Source organism: Vigna unguiculata, chromosome 11 (assembly GCF_037176805.1).
Source record: "Vigna unguiculata cultivar grain cowpea cultivar isolate G323 ecotype 2 chromosome 11, ASM3717680v1, whole genome shotgun sequence".
In the NCBI taxonomy this organism is placed as follows: Eukaryota; Viridiplantae; Streptophyta; class Magnoliopsida; order Fabales; family Fabaceae; genus Vigna; species Vigna unguiculata.
In genome coordinates, this window is record NC_140802.1 from 1,647,066 (window position 1) to 1,666,687 (window position 19,622).

General features: G+C 29.2%; 1 protein-coding gene across 1 annotated transcript; it reads right to left on the reverse strand.

Moving 5' to 3' along the window:
• Positions 1-5,910: 5,910 nt before the first annotated feature.
• LOC114168703 (zinc finger CCCH domain-containing protein 30-like) lies at positions 5,911-9,492 on the reverse strand. The gene is made up of 2 exons (XM_028053611.2): positions 9,246-9,492; positions 5,911-8,731 (listed from the first exon to the last, which is right to left on the reverse strand). Exon 2 carries the CDS (start codon positions 8,629-8,631, stop codon positions 6,508-6,510), a length of 2,124 nt encoding a protein of 707 aa, XP_027909412.2. The 5' UTR covers positions 8,632-8,731; positions 9,246-9,492; the 3' UTR covers positions 5,911-6,507.
• Between the last annotated feature and the right edge of the window lie 10,130 nt (positions 9,493-19,622).

Below are 19,622 nucleotides of genomic sequence, written 5' to 3' on the forward strand. Positions count from 1 at the left end.
GAAGCAACTCATTCTTGTTTCTGTGTTGGAAAATTAATTCAGCTAGAATCAACTCTTCAACGCGGAACCAAATACACCTAAAGTCCAAATACCATAATTTGATTGTGACTCGGTCCAATCTACCTTTATTACAGAATAATTAATGTCACTTATAGCATGATATTCATATTTTTTATATTTACATTTCGAACACTTTAAATAAATTTACGTTAAGCACGGTCATTACACAAAAAAAATTATTAAAAAAAAACATGAAAAATATATTAAATTTATGATAAAATTATATCGTATGCATGTAAAGAAGAAAAAAAAACTATCCATAATAAATTTCGCACACTCAATAGTTATATGTTTTTATGAGTTTTTGTTTTCTAAGAATAATATGATTACTAAAAAAAATTTACCTAGTTATAAAGAAAAAGAGACAGAATAAAATAGTGAGTCAACTTTGTATGAATTTTCTGAAGGTATTAAAATATTATTATTCATTTACATAATATTATTACCCTTATAAAACAATTATAAACATGTGATGCTAATCTAAGAAATACTATTGGAGTTGGTGGTATAATATGTACCCTCACTTGAAAACTTATATTCTTGATAAAAGTTGGAGAAGGTGGATTCAGATTTTTTATTTTTATTTTTTGAAGGAGATTGATTTGATTCATCCTTATTTTCTTCATGGTTATCAAGAATCTTACAACCAACAAATGGAATATAACTTTTCTTCGTGTTCTTGTGTTTAATGGCTTGCTAGATATGAAATTTTAGATGCGAATACTTTTTTTTAATATATATGTTTCACAAACTTTGCCACCTTTACATTTGTTCTTTATTCTTTATTTTACCCAGTCTAGTAGAAACAAAAATAATATTGATTATTTAATTTAAAGCAGAAAAAATATGGAATATAATCTATTAATTTTCACCAAATTGTATTTACCTTTGTATTTTTCTCCTAAACTTTTACCAAATCAATTAAATTATACATCTTTTAAAACCTTTTTTTTCTATATTAATTATATATTTCTATCCTATGTTAAAGAATTATATATTAAATTTTAGTTTTTACAATTTTTCTACTTATTTTCTATTTCCAATTCAATTTTATTTTGTATCTAGTTTTTCCAACTTATTTATTCTCTATTTTTGTTCTTGTTATTTCTTTCTTCTAAATCAAAGAAAAAAATACACATTTTCGTCTTGGTTTGGTCCATCCTGTATTTGAGGTTGACTTGTCCCACATAAGAATCCCAGTCTAATTTTTTTGGCTCACTCTATATGATGATTAGTTTACAAGCATGTGGATCAGCATGCATAAATAAAAGGAAAATATTTTTTTAACAACTAAATTTTGACAACTTTCTATTACAATTGAGGTGACATCTTCTTAGTGATTTCTCATTTTTTATTTTTTTATTTTTTCTATATTCCAAAAGCACTTAGAATATGTCATCTCATGTTGTAAAAGAATGTTATCAAAATTTAATTGTAAAAATATCATTGTCCTAAATAAAATTTGAGTTAATTATGTTTTTGGGCCTTAAACTATTAAGTGGTTTTGGTTTTAATTACTCTTTCAAAATTTGTACTAATTAGTTCTCTATCCTTTTGAAATTCATTGAATTAGTCTTGAATAGCTAATGGCATAAGTTTTTCTTTTAGGTGGCATATGGAGTACCATGTAGCAAATTATTTAATTTAAAAAATGAAATTAATTCTCCATTTCATCTTCTTCACTTTGTTAGGGCACCCATCCATGATTCTCGATTTTCAGCACTTTCATCCATTTTCAACATGTGAGGTCATCATCTACCTAACACAAACATTGTCATTGCTCACCCCTGCCACTCAAATTTGCCGTTGGCTTCGTGGTGACCAAAAGTATCTCATTAGCAACCAATTTTAGTGACAAAAAGTTATTAGTTACTATAGTGACTAATTTAGATACCAATTTACAAAATTTAAGTTGAATTATTAATCAAGTAAGGTGAAAGACTTTTTGACTACATCTTAATAAACATTATAGTTTGTTACGCTCAACATCTTTTACATTACAAACAGAGGCGAATCTTAGACAAAAGATTCAAAGGTGCCAAATTATTATTTTTTTTAAAATTTATTTTATCTAATTATAAAAAACTTAGAAAATTACTTTTCATTATCTTTAATTATTAAATTCACATGAAATTCTTAAGATTTGATTGAGGTAGATGAATTTTTTTCATGTCCATCACAAGTCACAAGTTTTTCTCTTGAAAAAGAAATAATCAATTATTTTACTCATTATTATAAATTTTTCTAATATAAATTTATTACTACTCATCTATTTAGAAAAAGATAAAATTTATCGTTAGTTTTCGAATTTTAATCCAAATGAAAACCCCAAAAACCCATATCTAAAATCTAAAAGAAATCATAGATCTAGAAGCAAAATCCTAGATCCAATAACCCTAATTCAAGAACGAAGAACGAAACAAAAGAGAATGTGAAAATGTGTTTTTCAGTTCACCACTAGTTTCGCAAATCCAATGCTAACCTCTATTTCGCATTTTGTCATTGTCTGAACGTTATTCCATCATCGCCTAACCAACTTCGGTCACGTCACAGTCTTTCAGCCAGTGCTTTGTTTCATTCGTGAGTCCACTTTCTTTTCTCTTGTTTAAGCTCACTAACTCACTCTCTTCTTTCTCCCTTCACGTAATGTTATATATATATATTGTGAATTATTTAAATTATTTTTATTATTTCTGTTTTAAATTATTTAAACGCCTCTTATTTCTTAATTTTTTTATGTAAATTATTTTTTTTATTTCTGTTTTCTAAAAGATCAATTTTTTTCATTTTTAATTGATTGAGACTGCTTTATAGTAATTGTGGTTGTTTAAACTTATGTGCTAACTTATTTTGTGTGATGAACTAACTTATTTTAGAATTATTGAATTATTGTTTACTATTTCCATTAGTTGTGGTGATGAAATTTTGAATTGGTATGGTATTATATACATTTTTTTTCCTTATGAAATAGACTCTTACAAGCTTACGAGTCGAGTACAAATCTCTCATACTACTTTATGTAGACTCTCGAATTTGATAACCTTGATTTCAATTATTTATGTTAGGATAGTTACTATTGTAGACAAAAGTGACATAAAAATGTCACATATAATTAGATAATCAATGAAACATAAAATATCTTTTTTTTATTGAATTTATACTTAATACTATGATCTTTAATGTAACTCTATTCTGCAGGGTCAATGAAGATCCTTTAACATCTTGTTTTTCGGTCAATCATTCCTTCTCTTGATCGTCTCTTCTGCTGAGCAGTAGTAGCATCGCTTGGATATACATACAAAAGACACTTCAATGATCAAGTCAATAATGATCCGGTTATTGGAAAATTAAATATAATAATCAATATAACCTATCTACCTTACCAACCACTCTTATTTATAGTTTTTGTCATGGACTTTTGATTATGATTGACCTACATCATGACCCAGTCATACTTAAACATGATTAATTGGTTGCTTTGTACTAATACAATTTTCAAGCTTATATATTTGCCTGTGATGATTTACCATCTGATTGTCAAAAACCTAATCGACCAAACCAGAACCATACAAATTCACACTTACATTTGGTTGGACCATATCAGCTCAAGTCTATCTAATCATCTTGATTCAGTGATTACAAACTCTTTTTATGATAGTTAAAATAGATTTTTTATATTAATTCTAGAATTAACATCGAATAAACAAATTTATACATATGACTCGTACTTTAGTATATTTTCTTATTTCTTTTAATTTTTTGTTTTCTTAAAATAGAAAAATACAAACAATAATATTTAGTGAGGCCAAATCATTCCTATTCCACGCTTACCCTACCACAAATATTCTCCATTATTATGAACATTGTTCACACTATGCAAATACTTTGTTTTGTAGAGTAATGAAGTGTAGGTCATGATTTTTATTTTATTTTATTTATTATTTGGTACTATTATTTCCTTTTTTTACTTTTTTTTGTTTTGGCCCTCGAAAGTCAGAAGCATGAGATTTGGTTGGATAAAGTTGCAGAGTGCACATGATATCACTCATCGTGGAAAGAAAATAAAAGCACGTGTCATCAAAAGTCCACATGCTGCATTTTCTTTTCACACACTTTCTTAAACTTTGGTCAAGGCTTTTTCATTTCTAGCCGAAAGAGATCAGTAAAAAACTCACCTTTTTTACAGACCAAAACTAAAATAATTGTTGGGATTGAAAATAAATAAATATATTAAAACGATCTTCATACATAAACACTTTTGTTCTCTTTTACATAATGACTCATTTTTATTAAGTTTAGGTAATTGACTTTATCTTTTTTACTCATTCTAATAGAATAATACAAAATTTATATCTATTTATATTCTATAATTTTGATGAAATCTTTTAATCGAGATAGAAACCTAATTTTTTTAATCAAAGTTAGATCTCTATATTAACTAAAGTTGTTTATGTAAACAATTGCTCTACAATAAATACATTATATACAGTTATGCAGGTTAAGCTATGTTTCTTAGAATTAGTTAACACAATTAGACGGTGCAGTGCTCTAATGTAAAATTTAAATTCACATTTTTTCATTTCATTAAAATTTAAGAGGGATTTGAATTTAGATTTCAGGATCCTCTCACTCAGAATTACAAAACATTACGTGTATAAAAATTTTACTAATTATATTTGTTAAGAAGACTCTTTTTCTCTCTCGATTTGTTGTATTACCAATAACAAAAGAAAATTCGGCAGAAAAAAAATAGTTAGAAAAATTGATGAAAGAAAAGATAAAAGAAGAGGGTCCCATTTGATTTTTGAAGAATGAAAAAATATGATAATTAAAAAAATCAAATAATTAAAGTCCATTCATATATTCTTAATATATGCTATCCTCTTTTAAATTCCTTGAATTTGATTCGTTTAAAGATATGTGTCAAAGGAGAGGCCAAAATGATCTTTAACGAAAAAGATAATTATATTTACAAAATATTTAATTCAAATTAACAGTAATTAAATCAAATTTATGACTGTAACATCCTATTAAAAATATTTCCAAGTTTTTCATATCTTTGACAGAAAAAAGTGGAGAAATTTTAAACACTCCTCTCACCCACTAATCATCCTATCTTTCTTCTCTCCAAAAATTTTAGTCCATAACAAAATCTAAACACCAAATTCTAGATGTTTTAGATTCCAAACTATTTAAGAACTGAAAAAATGTTAATATTTTCTAAAATATTTCTCATAAATTTCAATTATAATGTATTATGTATTATTGTCCTTTTCCTAATTGACAGAGTAACCTTAAAATGATTGATTGCAAAGTAGCAGGAATGGAGTGGTTTGCTCAGTTACAGTGAGTGCTGATAGGTTACACAATTTCTGCATACGTGGGAGTGGCTTAATGAAGAGGTGATAGATTCAATGTTTTTATTCAACAATTTGGCATATGAAGTTTGATAAACTAAAAACTATGCATATATTTGTGACAACAGGTCATGAATTAGGTGCAACCATAAACACCAACTATCAGTTGGGGCACAGAAGAATCACCCAATAAAAAACCCCAACTACCACTTTCATAACACTAGAGTCCACTTTCTGCAGTGTTGCCAAGCAACATAATTAACACTATCCCCAGATCTTGAATTTTATCATTCAAACAGCACAAAAAGCCAAAAAGTTATTCCTTCAGTGGCTTCTTCACAGTTAAAAGATGATCTCAAGTTTTCAGAGCAGGACCACAGAATCATTCCACGTAACCACATAATCATTTAAGACACTTTGCAGGGAATAGGATGCAATCAAAGCATGGGTAGTTGCACAAATTTAATGTAAGTGGGTACAAAATGATAAGAGATAGGATAAAGGAAACATTGCATTTGATTTTAAAATAAAATGATACACAGTACAATTCAAGGTTGTAAATATTCAACAGTGCAGATCATATCTAATTATTCCATTACAGACCAACACCTTGTTCTTTGGCAACAGCAAATCACTGACTTGACTTTAACTTGGTGAACTTTCAGAAAAAACTTGTAAACAATGAGCATGCTAGTGGTTTTTGTTGCATTACAAACCATTTAGCTTGCAAGATGGTGAACTCAGAACTTGATTAAAAGGGAAAAGGGAAGAATCCTGTGACAATGGCCGTTTTGGAAGAAAAATAGATAACCTCGACAGGATTTCTCTCCTATGGAATATAAGCCCCAAGAGAGAACTTCTTCGGTTCTCTCCTGAGGCTCTGTAGTAAAATAATGAATGACAATTATTAAAGAAAAAAAAAGAGAAAAAATAGAATATCCTTCAGGTAACTTTGCAGCCAACCCACCTCCTTTACTACAATTGCTCCTCTCCTTGTCGTCTTCCCAAAAAATTTCACCAAAAGAATATGTACCTTACGAAAATTAAATACCTATCTCAACAAGATGATAATGTAAAGGGGTCAATTTTACTAGACTACAAGCTGATCCAGTTGCATTTGCTCAAGCCAGGCTCCTAAAACGGAATGATCAATGGATTCAATTTGGGAATTAGAATTTGGTCCATCCGCTGATGGCGCTGTGGGCAGAGGAGAAGCAAACTTCTCTTTCATCATCTCAGGTGGGGATTCCCTCACCAGTGACTGGACCCATGATAGATCAGGCTCTTCGCCATTATGCTTAAGCTCGAATGAGGATGACCTTCGCATCTGATTACCAAGCTCGTCACCATTTACTGACCAATCAGCTTTTCCATTAGGAGATCCCCACTTGGACCAAGCGTTTACAGGAGAGCCAACAATTGAGGCAGGACTGTTGGCACCAAGGTCCCTTGAACTGACATTTCGCAGCTGTAGCTGCTGCTGCTGCTGCTGTTTCTCACGCTGAGCAAACGCAGACATGCGTGCGCTCATAGGTGAGATTGGTTCCACACTTCTTGGTGACATCCTTCCAGACGGAGAGACACCAAAGGAGGCCTGTAAAAGAGGATGGTCAACACTCTTAGGAGAAAGCAAATTAGTATTAATTGGTGATAACATGCTCTGTATCTGTTGAAACTGATTGAGAACAGCTGATTTGTGGGTTGGGGAAAACACAGATGCCGCTGCTGGATCCGAATAACGGGGAGACGATGAAATTTCAGCAGAAAATAACTCTTCCAGATTTGCTGGAGTTAGGGTCTTGGACCGACCAGATCGACTCACAGAACCAGCACCGGGGCGAGGCTGTAAGTAACAGCTCAAGTCATTCAAAGGGTGCTGATGGCCATCAAGATCAAGCATTCCATTCAAGTCTTCTGGTGGAATGTCTCGTGCACTAAGGGAAGACCTCAATCGGCTAGATTGAAGATTGCTTCCTGGTAAATGAAGAGCTGGCACGTTTGGCTGTGCCCAAGCACCAGAGGAAAGTGACATGCCATTAGCAGATGGGGACATCGGTTGCCCAAAGTGAGATGGCGACATGGAAGAGACCGACGACGGCGAACCCGGTAAAAGGCTCATCGCAGCAGCCATGTCTATGACATTAGGAGCCGAGGCCGATGATCGTGGCGAAGGAACAGCAGATCCAGTGGACACATACAGTGGACGCAGCTCCTCTGCTGTGTGAGCAAAAAAACACACCCTACGATTGCAACTAGTGCCATCTTTGCAAAGCCGTGTCCGATACTGAGCCGGGTGAAGCCAGCACTCAAACACCCCATGAGCATATTCACACATGTCTCCTCGCCTACAAGCCCCTTTCCTAAAATCAGGGCACGGCACACAGCTGTAATGAAACTTCCTAGGGTCTCTCCTCCTTGCGTTCTCTCCGGGGTGAACAAATGGGCACTCCGTCCAATCATGAGAGTAGGCCCGGGAACAAGGCCTAACCTTGAAGGAAAACATCCGAAACTCGTCGGTGGCGTATATGCTGTTCTTTATATCAGGCAGAGATGGATCTATGGGATACTCCTTCTTCTCTGACAAAGACCCAATAGCTGCTTCAGCAAACTTTGCTACCACCGGAGATGGTGGCGATTCTGACGGAGAGTATGGTAAACCATTATTGGGGGAACCAGGGCTGGATGAATTAACAGACACAGGAACAGAGAATTCACCAATGGACCCACCAATAGACCCATCCGAAGCACTGTCTGATAAAAGCTCCTCAAGCACAGGTTTCATTTCTTGCAGCTTAGGAGGGACAACAATCACATCTACCGGGCGATTTCCATAGGCATCCATGCAACTCGCATCAGCACCTGCGGATAAAAGCATCTTCACAGTTTCAACAGCATTGGCAGACCCACCAGAAGCAGCACAGTGAAGGGCAGTAGTTTTATTAGCTCCACAAGCGAAATTCACATCAGCCTCAGGGCACATCAGAATAAGCTTGAGAACATCATTGCTACCGTAAGTAGCAGCAACCATCAAAGGAGTGCGATGCTCAAGAACAATTTGCTTCGATCCGTTTTGACGTCCATACCAGAATCCAACCTCGTTGATCGCAGAAGGATCCTTCTCTAAAAGAACCTTAAAACCTTCAATATCGTTGTTAGAGGCAAGCTCTAGCAGACTGGAAAAAGAATCTTCGGTGTTAACTGTTAGCGTTTTCATTTCTCTGAAGAAGTTAGTCGTATGGATTTTACACCTAAAGAAAGAAGAACTTGGAACAGATTTTGATTTCTCTGGACCACTTTTACATGCCTTCAATTAACTGGACATAACAATCACAAAATAAATCAATAAATCAAGGATTAGAAAAAAACAAAAATCAAATTTAGCATATAAGAAATTGACACACAAGCTTATTATAGATTCTCACAACAAACAAGGCAGACATCATGCTTAGTTAGAGAATATACACAATCAATAACATCACTTAAATAATTAAAACAAATCACAAGAGTAGCCCAACAAGAGATGAAATATTCTTGTTGCAGCTGAAAATAACAATAAAATATAAAAATGCATAATTTAGATGTAATGAAACACACTCACAACACAGATCTGATGCAAACATAAAACCTAACATCAACACAATTGCAGAAGAAAAAAAATAGAACGAACATAAAACAAAAATCATTCCAGCTAAGATTAAAAATCACTCTTTGATCGAGCAAATTCATCATCTGGTAAACGAAAATGAAAACCCCAACAAAGAACTAAAATCGAGAGAAAATAGAAGGAAAAAAAATAAAAATGTGAGCTGAAGGGAGAGAGAAATTCACCTTGACGATCAAGTTTAGAAAGCGAAAGAATGAGCAAATGCGAAGTGAAAAAGAGCGAAGAATGAAGAAATGGCGAGATCTGAGAGAGTGGGAAAAAGTTCAAGGCTTCACTCTCCATCGATGGAACTGAGGGAACATGAGAGAGTAAAGAAGAGAGAGAGAAAGTGCGTGTGAATGTTGTGTGTGTAGAGGGAGAGAAGGTAACGTCTAGAAGGAACAGAAGAGAGAAATTGAAATGGAAATGAAATGCGGGGAAATTAAGGGTGAATTTATCTGAGAGGGAAGTGAAATGGTGGTGAAATGCACGCCAAATGCAAGTCCAAATGAAGTCTCTGGAGAGGGGGTTTCGGGAAACCGGGATGGTCGGTGGGAGGGAAAGTGGAGGTGGGAGAAAGTGGGAGGGAGAGGGGAAGGGCTAAACCGGTTACCGGTAAGGGTGGACTTGATTCGAAGATTGAAGAAGAATGAAAATGGGTTTGGAATCCGCCAATGAGAGAGTGACTCGTGCGCCAATGATGGCAGAGTGAGGACAGTGGTCAATTGTGTTAATTGTGGAGTCAAATCGAAGCACTCCAAAAAAAATCTTTCCTTTTTTTATGCTAAAAACCCTCACAAATAATAAATATTAAATTACATGTCTTAAAAATTAATATATTATCTATAAATAAATATTCAGATGAGACTATTATAAATGTAAAAATATATATATATTAGTAAATTTACTCAATTCTTACTATGCCTATTGTTGACATTTATTGACAATTATGCAAATTATAGATATAAGAAAATAAAATAATAACAAATTTATTCAATTGTTCATATCTTTATTTTTTTTATTTACCCATACACAAAATTATGATTTTTTTCTCATTTCAAAATTCTTATTTATCTATCATGTAATCCTGATTGTCTATAGTCCCTTTACTCACCACACGTGTGTAAAATCTCTTTCAAATACATAACTAAAATTTTTAATACATACAAGGAAGTAAAACCACTTAAACTATTTTTTTTTATGATAACTTTTTAATTTTTTGATGAATATTCACTTGAAACAGAGATAAATTAAAAAAAATAAACGTAAAAAGAATAAAAGAAAATTTTGATATTTATAATTAGAATAAATATAATCGAAAATTTTGATATTTATAATTAAAATAAATATAATCTCGTAATGCATGTTTGACAATTAACATTCATTTTTATATATATAATTATTCAATAAAAGAAAAAAAAAATTAACATAGTCATGGTTGGTAATTGTATAATGATAATAAAATATAGGCTTAAATATCTTTTTGCTCCTCATTTTCGTATAAGTAACACACCATAATATAAATCGTGCAACCTGTACAATGCTCCGTTAATGATTTAAACGGCATTACAGGAAAGGACCAAATAAAACACGATTTGCGAAAATGAGGACCATTTTAAACATTCGGTAAAAATGATGATCATTTTAAATATTCTGTCAAAATGAGGACCATCCACAACAAACATTACGGAAATGAGGACAAAAAGGTATTTAAACCTAAAATATAAACTTTATATTTATCAGAATCTATATTATTTAAAAAATACTTATCTTTCTCAGGGTCAAACATCATTCAAATGTCCAATTTCTCATGCTATATAGAATGCTTAAAACCTAGAAGATTTATTAATCATGAGTTTTAAGGTTCATAGATATCATGGGAATAATATTTTTATCTTATATTAATGACTGATTAATGGATGGTGTATGTACAGGTGTCCACTTTTTTTATAACAAAAATATATAATTAAATATTAAATATTATAAAATTAAGTGAAATATGTTGCTAAAATTTATATTAAAGTTATACAAACCTGTATATAATAATTATAAATATATTTTTCATTGACGTTATAATATTATAATTATATAATAAATATTTATAAAAATGAAAAAAATATGTACAGAAAATAGTTATAGATATTTTAATATTTACTTTTATAATAAAAACATTAATTTTTATTTTTAATTTTTAAAAATAATAGAAATTAGAAGTAACTTATGAGATTTGTGAAAATAACAAATAACTTGGGCGTAAAAGCAATTTATTTATTTTTTCTTTTTCAATTATAAAATAACACATACATATATCTTATGGTTTCATTTATTGCATCTTATTTCTTTTTATATCTCTAAATTATTAAATTGTATTTATAGAGAGGAATTATTGTCCTACTAATTTCTTAAGATGCTATCATTCATATATTCATTCACCATTAATATTTTCTAACGAAAGATTTAACTTAATTATATTGTTGAATTACTTTTTTTTGTTTTATTTGCAATTGATCATTTATTATTATTGATGCTTATTTTTGTGACAAAATCCAAAATATATTTTTTTTTTCTACAAACACTATTTGGTTGAAAGGTAGTTGTTGAAAGTTGAATATGTTATGGAACAAGAAATTAAAATTAATCCATTTTATAAAAAATTGTCACACATAATGGGTTTGGTTTGTCTCTAAATCTATCTTCTTAACCACATATGTGTACTTTGAACTGCAAAAATTAAAAAAAGTTATTAATGACTTTTCAATCTTATAAGTTAGCATTATTTTTTGTCTTTGTGTATGGATAGTATTTGTTTTGTATTGTAATGCATGTTTTCTAGTCGTAAATTGTACTTTGTGCAAGATTAAAATCAGACCTACTTTTGATTTTTGAATATTAGAGATATGTGTTATACTCAATCATGAACGATTTTTTATTATAATTTTATTTTACATTTCTTTTGTTTACTAGGTTTTCTTTTTCTTGTTAACTTCATGGATTTTGATTTATGGATGTTGATTTACTTTGCGGCTAGACAACAAAAGTAGAGAAGAGGAGTTGTTTTTTTTCAATTGTATGGTAACCTTATGTTTTGTGTTTTATATACGGAGAGGCTTGCTCTATTATGTAAAATTTGAGTTTTATTTATTCATTTTTAATGTTTATGAATATTTTAATATGTTTTGTAATGAGTTTATTTGAAGTTGAATCAAGTCAAATATAATAGAATCTTTGATTTCATTTCAAGTTTGACTTGTTTGTTTTCTTATTTCGTTTAATTGTTGTGTTTGTCTTTCTAATAATTTATGAATATTTTGATATTCATTGTCTAATGTGTTTGTGTGAAGTTGTGTTTGTATGAAGTTGAATAGCATCAAACATAACAGTGCTTTGATTTCATTTCAGGTTTGTTTTGTTTAATATGTTTTCTTACTCCTTTTATTGTCGTCTTTGTCTTTCTAATAATGTGGTTTCTTATTTTTTTATAGCAGATGGTCAAGAAATTTGATCTTATAAACAACATTGATGGTAAGCAAAAAACATTAAAGTTTGTGATACATAAGTGATTTATGGTTTGTTAAAAATCATGATTCCACTAAGCATATTCAGACAATTATTGTGGCCCGTAAGATATATAGTATATATATTTTAGAATGACCACTACGATGCAAGCATGTGACTATGGATAAATAATTAATATGTACTTTAATACGACAATAGTCATTTTGACTCAAGCAAATATCAAACCACTATTAGGTAATTGGATATTTTATTCAAGTATGTCTCAACAATGTTTCAATTACCCAAATAATTATTCAAATATTACTTATGTTTAGGATTATGGTCTATTTATATATCTAATTCATGCCATGAGTCTAAGTTGTTGATGGATTGTACTCTTATTTATAGTGTCTTTGTGTGTGTCTGAGAGTAAGTGTGTGTGTGTAACTCCTATTTGTGTAGTGGATGTTCGAGTCTTTGGATCTTCAACTTTTTATGTTATTGGATCTTTGAAATAAAACATATAGACGCAGACCAATTCTTCAAGTAAGTGTGTTAAAGTCCAAGTGTGAGGTGTTTATGTTATTATTTATGCATGTTTAATATGTTTGAGTTCACCATTTTTGTTTGTGTTTGACGATGATCATGTGACTTGTCACACGAGAGCAGATGTTATTCCAGGTAATGATGGCAAGACATAGAGCCGAAGTGAGGGCTAGCTTGGGGAATCTTATTAAAGAAACATGTTTTGGAATATTTTGTATTTTCTTTTGATTTTGGATTTTGGATTTGTATTAAATTAATTATGAAGTATTGTTATTTCATACGCTTTTAAAGTTTTAATTTTTCCCGCGCTTGGGAATGGTATCAGATGTTGAATAGTTAATTTTAATTATATTTTGCTTTACCAAGTTATATCTGACTAAGGTGTTACAATTGGGATAAGCAACCATTGAAGAGATTGACCATTGAAGGCTCTATGATACCATATGAAAACTGTGATTGAACATATAACAAGAACTTAGAAACATTCTTTATTTTACTCCTTGAATATTAATACAAATGGAATTTTTTTATATAGAAAACAACTAAACAAAAGAAGTAAAACTGATTAACAAACTTCTAACTCTAAGGCAACTTAATCACCAACAAATTAACTAACTCTTAATTATGTAAAACGTTTATCACTAACAAGATTATTATGCTCTTAAATAGAAAGAGTTGTGTCATAACTATCAGTTATAACTTTTGACATAGGACTAACTTCTCAATCTAACAAAACATTTTTTCCTTTAATGGGATTAGAAATATCTGCAAACATCTTTTAGGTTAGCTTTAATCTTACTATACTTCTTGACCTTCTTGTCTTTCATGAAGACTACTAACCCATATGACGATGTGTCTTTATCATTCATATATGCATTGAGGTGTAGTTCCCTTGTATAGAGGATCAACTTAATATCTTCAAGTGTGATACAATTTTTACTTACACCCAAAGAACTTACCAAGTGCTCGTAGGTTGTTGAGAAAGGTTACCAAATTTTCATAGTTGCATCCTCATTTTTTTAGTTTCACATTGATGTCTTAGTGTTGCATAAAAACAAAATTGAACTCAAGATGAGCTTTTGGTAGTGTACTCTCTTTCGCATGTTGTATGAATATTTATCTCTTCAACAAGTTATACAAATGAACTTCATTATAGAGAACTTCTCCAACCCTAACCATAACACTATTGAGGATTTCTCTTTTGTAACCTCATAAAAACCTCATTTAACAATAGCAAAAGGATAATCAAATGAGCATTTTCTTCCTACTACTAAAGAATTTGCATGCGAGATATTCTTTTGAAAAGTAATGCCCACGTGCCTTGATGCTTGACAAAAACCTTCATCATTTTTCTCCATAGACTAAAAATTCTCTTCACATTAAACTTCCCGATCTTAAAAGTGATACTCATTCTCTTGCAAAACCTTGTGACAATAAATGAAGAAAGATATCAAAATTGGCTATGATGTCAATTTGTTGTGCACCAAGTTATAATTAAGCCAAAAAATGTGCAAAATGACACTATGAATCAAATCTAACGAAGACTTAGAACAAAGAGCAAGCACAAAGTTAGAAATAAATAAATTGACTCATGTATTATGAAAATCAACATTAAGTTGCATCACAATCTCGTTTCATTATATAATCATCTATATGAAGGGTATATGATACAATAAGAATTAGCTAGATTACAAACAAAATCCCAAATAAATCAATTGTATAAAAAATCTATGGTGATCAAATGATATAACTCTTCATCATTAAACAACATACTAGAAAGCATATATAATTATGAGTTAAATATGTTTTTGGTCCTTTAACTTTCAATGAAAATTTGAATTAGTCATTCTTTGAAACTTTTGTCCAATTTAGTCTTCCAACATTAGAAACACGTGGATTTAGTCTTTTTAACCAAATTTTGTTAAGTTTGTTTGACGTTTCGAACGTGTTTCAAGATAGCATTTGAGTTGTTTATATTATTTGAAAAATTTTCACTTCAATGTTAGTTAAGAAACGCGTTTAAAACGTCAAATAAATTTAACAAAATTTAGTTAAAAAATTAAATCCACACATTTCTAAAGTTGAAGAACTAAATTAGGTTAAAGTCTCAAAGAGAAACTAATTCTAATTTTCACTTAAAATTAAAGAACTAAAAATATATTTAATCCTGTAATCATTGTATATTTATCCTACAAATAGTTTACTATTCTAAAATCCTATAACTAAGGCTATGAAGGAAGAAAAACTTTTATTTATTCAAATGAGAAAACTTTTTTCATAATAATAATATTATTTATTTATTATTATTATTATTATTATTATTATTATTATTTACTAAGAATATTTCAAATAAATTCAAAGTCTAACTCAAACTACATTTAAATTTAAAAATAAGATTAAGAAATTTAAATTATATAATGAGTACAAAATTTTATATATATATATATATATATATATATATATATATATATATATATATATATATATATATATATATATATATAAATGACGCAATTTGACTTGCATTTCATAACGCTACTTGAAATTTTTCATTCATTTATAACGCTACTTGAAATTTGAATTAGTCTCTCTTCGAAACTTTTATCCAAATTAGTCTTTCAACTTTATAAACGTGTGGATGTAGTCAATTTTAACCAAATTTTATTAAGTTTATTTGACGTTTCAAAAGTGTTCTATGATATTATTTAAGTTATTTATATTGTTCAACAAATTTCCGTCTCAATGTTAGTTAATAAATGCATTTAAAATGTCAAATAAACTTAACAAAATTTAATTAAAAAGACTAAATTCACATATTTCTAAAGTTGAAAGACTAAATTAGGCCAAACTTTCAAAGAATGACTAATTCTAGTTTTCACTTAAAGTTAAGAAACCAAAAACATATTTAATCATATTATCATTATTTTATATTTATCCTACAAATACTTTACTATTCTAAAATCCAATAACTATCATGTGATTATTTTATATTTATCCTACAAATAGTTTACTATTCTAAAATCCAATAACTATCATGTGAGGCTATGAAGGAAGAAAAACTTTTATTTGTTCAAATGAGAAAACTTTTTTAACAATAATAATTGTTATATATTATTATTATTATTATTATTATTATTTATTAAGAATATTTCAATTAAATCCAAAGTTTAACTCAAACTACATTTAAATTTAAAAATAAGATTAAGAAATTTAAATTTTATATATATATATATATATATATATATATATATATATATATATATATATATATATGACGCAATTTGACTTGCACTTGATAAGGCTACTAGAAATTTTTGATTCATTTATACGCTCATCACAAGCTACATAGAAATATTAGGCAACATTGTCAATGTAAAATATCCCCACTAAAAAATTATTTTCTTAACTAACAATCTAACACCTAAATACTTCAAAAAGGCATAATAGTGACACCAAATCTTAAAACACTTTAATATTTGTACTAATCACATCAACCTTTTAATGACACCAATTACACACATAATAATATACTTTTCATAAATCAACTATCACTTATAAATCAACATACAAAAATAAAATAAAAATCCCCATTTTAGTGAATGTGTTTAACATTCTCACATCACATCATATTATCATACTTTTGATATTATCATACTTTTTTCTTCTTTTTTCTTCTTTTTTTGAGATGAAATAATTGATTTGGATGATAAAAATGTATTGATGAGTCCAAAGACACACTAGAGGCGAAAGAAGAAAGGAAATATCGTAGTTGGTGTTAGGCACCCAAACAAGCTTAGGCGGGAAATCGATTCTGCGTTTTGAGGTTTGGTTAGGTTAATGCTTCATAAATAGACAATACCTAACCTAACATGGTCCCATCTTTGTTCTCCCATGAAAATGAAACCTTCCTTTGTTTTCAATGTCAATGCAAAACCATGTCTTTTCTTTTGGACTCTTTCAAACTTTCTTTTCAGCTCCCCCTAAAGGCTACCATTCCTAAGTGGGACCCCACAACCATTTTTCCCTCTATTCTTATCCTTACAAGTCCTTTTCACAATTAACAAATCAAATACCTTAATCATAATCACTAAAATTCATTCATCAAAATATATTAGGGTTTTTTGTCAATTGATTCTTATTACATATTCACATGCCTCTTTTCTCATCATTTCATGCATTTAATTAAAGTGTATCATGATGTTAACCAAGTAAAACTTTAAAATAATTATTCCTTCCTTTATTATGTGTTCTTCACACAATTCAATTTTTTTCATGCTTCAATAATTATATATAAATATAAAAAAATTGACAACAGTTGTCGGTTCTATTATCTATAAATTATTATTAGTTTAATTAGTCGGATGGTACCTACTTTCGTTCAAATGTATCAGTTTGGTACCCGTTTTTAAAAATGTGTCAATCTAGTCTCAACTCTTGAAAAAATGTCTTAATGAGGTCCTTTTCATACAAAAATTATTAAAGTCATTAACTTAATGTGTCAATACTTAGTTTTATAAGTCATTTTAAATATTAATATCGTTAACGGTGTTAATAATTTTTTGCTGGAAAAGACCTAATTGAGGCCACTTTTCAAAAGTTGAGACTCAATTGACATCTTCTTAAAAGCGGATATCAAACTAACACATCTAAATGAAAGTGAGTATCATCCAACTAATTAAACCATTATTATTATTTTTGTCGGATTTGATCGAGATGCCTTTGAGATAAAGTATACGACTCTCAAAAACCTAATTGTGTCTCCGGATAAAAAAACCACTGTCCTACGAAAATAAATAACTTGCAAATAAATTTTCAACATTTAAACTTGGTAAGAGTTTAAGAATACAAATAATATGTAATGAGAAAGTTGAGTATAATAGTGTTGGGATTAAGTATTTATAAACTTTTTAGCCTATGAAAAATATATTAATAGATTTTGTTAATATCTTAGTAAATAATAATTAAAATATACACATAAATTAAATAACAATTTCATTAAGAAACAAAAACATTAAGTATATTTAATTAAGTATGTGTATATTATTATTATTATTATTAGAATTAAAAATTTTAAGAGTTAGTTTATAAGATAAAGTGAATATTATTGGTGGTATTGTACTCGCATCCACCATAGAAAGTCATGATTTGACTTTGTTTATAAAGGAATAACTTTGCTTGAAAAAGAAAATAGCATCCTAGTAGTCTAGTAGAAAATTAAAGCACCCTAGTTGTTATTATTATAATGATCTAGTGAGAAAAATTAGGGCATCCTAGTATAAGGTCCAAAAGATGAAGAAAATCGTAAGATTCATGTCCAACCTTAGTACCACAGTCTCAAATAAAATATATGTACCCACTATACTTTTCAAGCGACTTTGTTTGGACATTTTTGTGCTTCAAATAAGTCTCTGAACATAGACAAACTCATAGATAGTGCTTCAACAAGTTCTCCATAAAATTAGTACAACATAATTTCACTCTATCTAGAAAGAATTATTATATATTCACTTATGATTTTGGTTTTTCATTAGTTTTTGCTTGTTTATGTGTTGGCATCATCTTAGCATACTCTAATTCTTGTGTTAAAAATATACACTCGATACTAAATATCGATGTTCAATCAAAATATTTTTAGTTTTTCCAATATTTAATATTACTTAGTAGTAGAATTATTAGATCTAACAAGGGCATTAATAAAATATAAATATATATGTATATATTTATTAATGAAATTATGGAATATCCATCCATATTATTTTCATTTTATTATAATGGTGGAATTTAAGTTTTTATATATTATTGTATTAAAGAAATAAAAATAAATATTTATTATCATAATAGTTTTTTCTCTCTTGATTAAGTAATAGAGTTTCTCATAATAGATATTTGTAATTGGCATTGAATTAAAAAACAAGGAAAAGACATTTTTTTAAGAAATAAAAAATTCACTGGCAATATGTGTAAAAAGGTTTTGTTGCATTTTTTATTAATTGTGTGATTTTAGTGTTTGAAAAGTTTATATCATATTATTCTTTTTATATTATTGTGCTGGGATTTTATTCATTTTGTATTTTAATTACACTAATGGAGTTTACAACAAATTAATTAGGGATATATATATATATATATATATATATATATATATATATATATATATATATATATATATATATATATATAAAGTGAAGTTGGGTTTGAAAATAAAAAAGAAATCTACCATTCTACCCAACTGAAAAAACTCAAGTTGGGATGGATTGAATTTTCAAACTTTTATATTTTTATTGTATTAAATTGAGTTCTCTATTTACTAATTTTGGAGCATGGTAAGTTGATTTTTAATATAAAGAAATGTAATTTGGAAAGAAAAAGAAAATAGAGTGAGAGAAAGGAAAATGTTATATTTGAATAATAATTTTGAGTATCCATTATTTGTGCATTATTGATGGATGTCTTAATCATCGTACACTTGGCACGTTCAAAGTGACATCAGAAGGTGTGTGTTGTGGGGAACCACATAGAGG

Excerpts from the sequence above, each read along its gene's own strand:
- LOC114168703 (XM_028053611.2), bottom strand. The coding sequence starts at position 8,631 with ATGAAAACGCTAACAGTTAACACCGAAGATTCTTTTTCCAGTCTGCTA.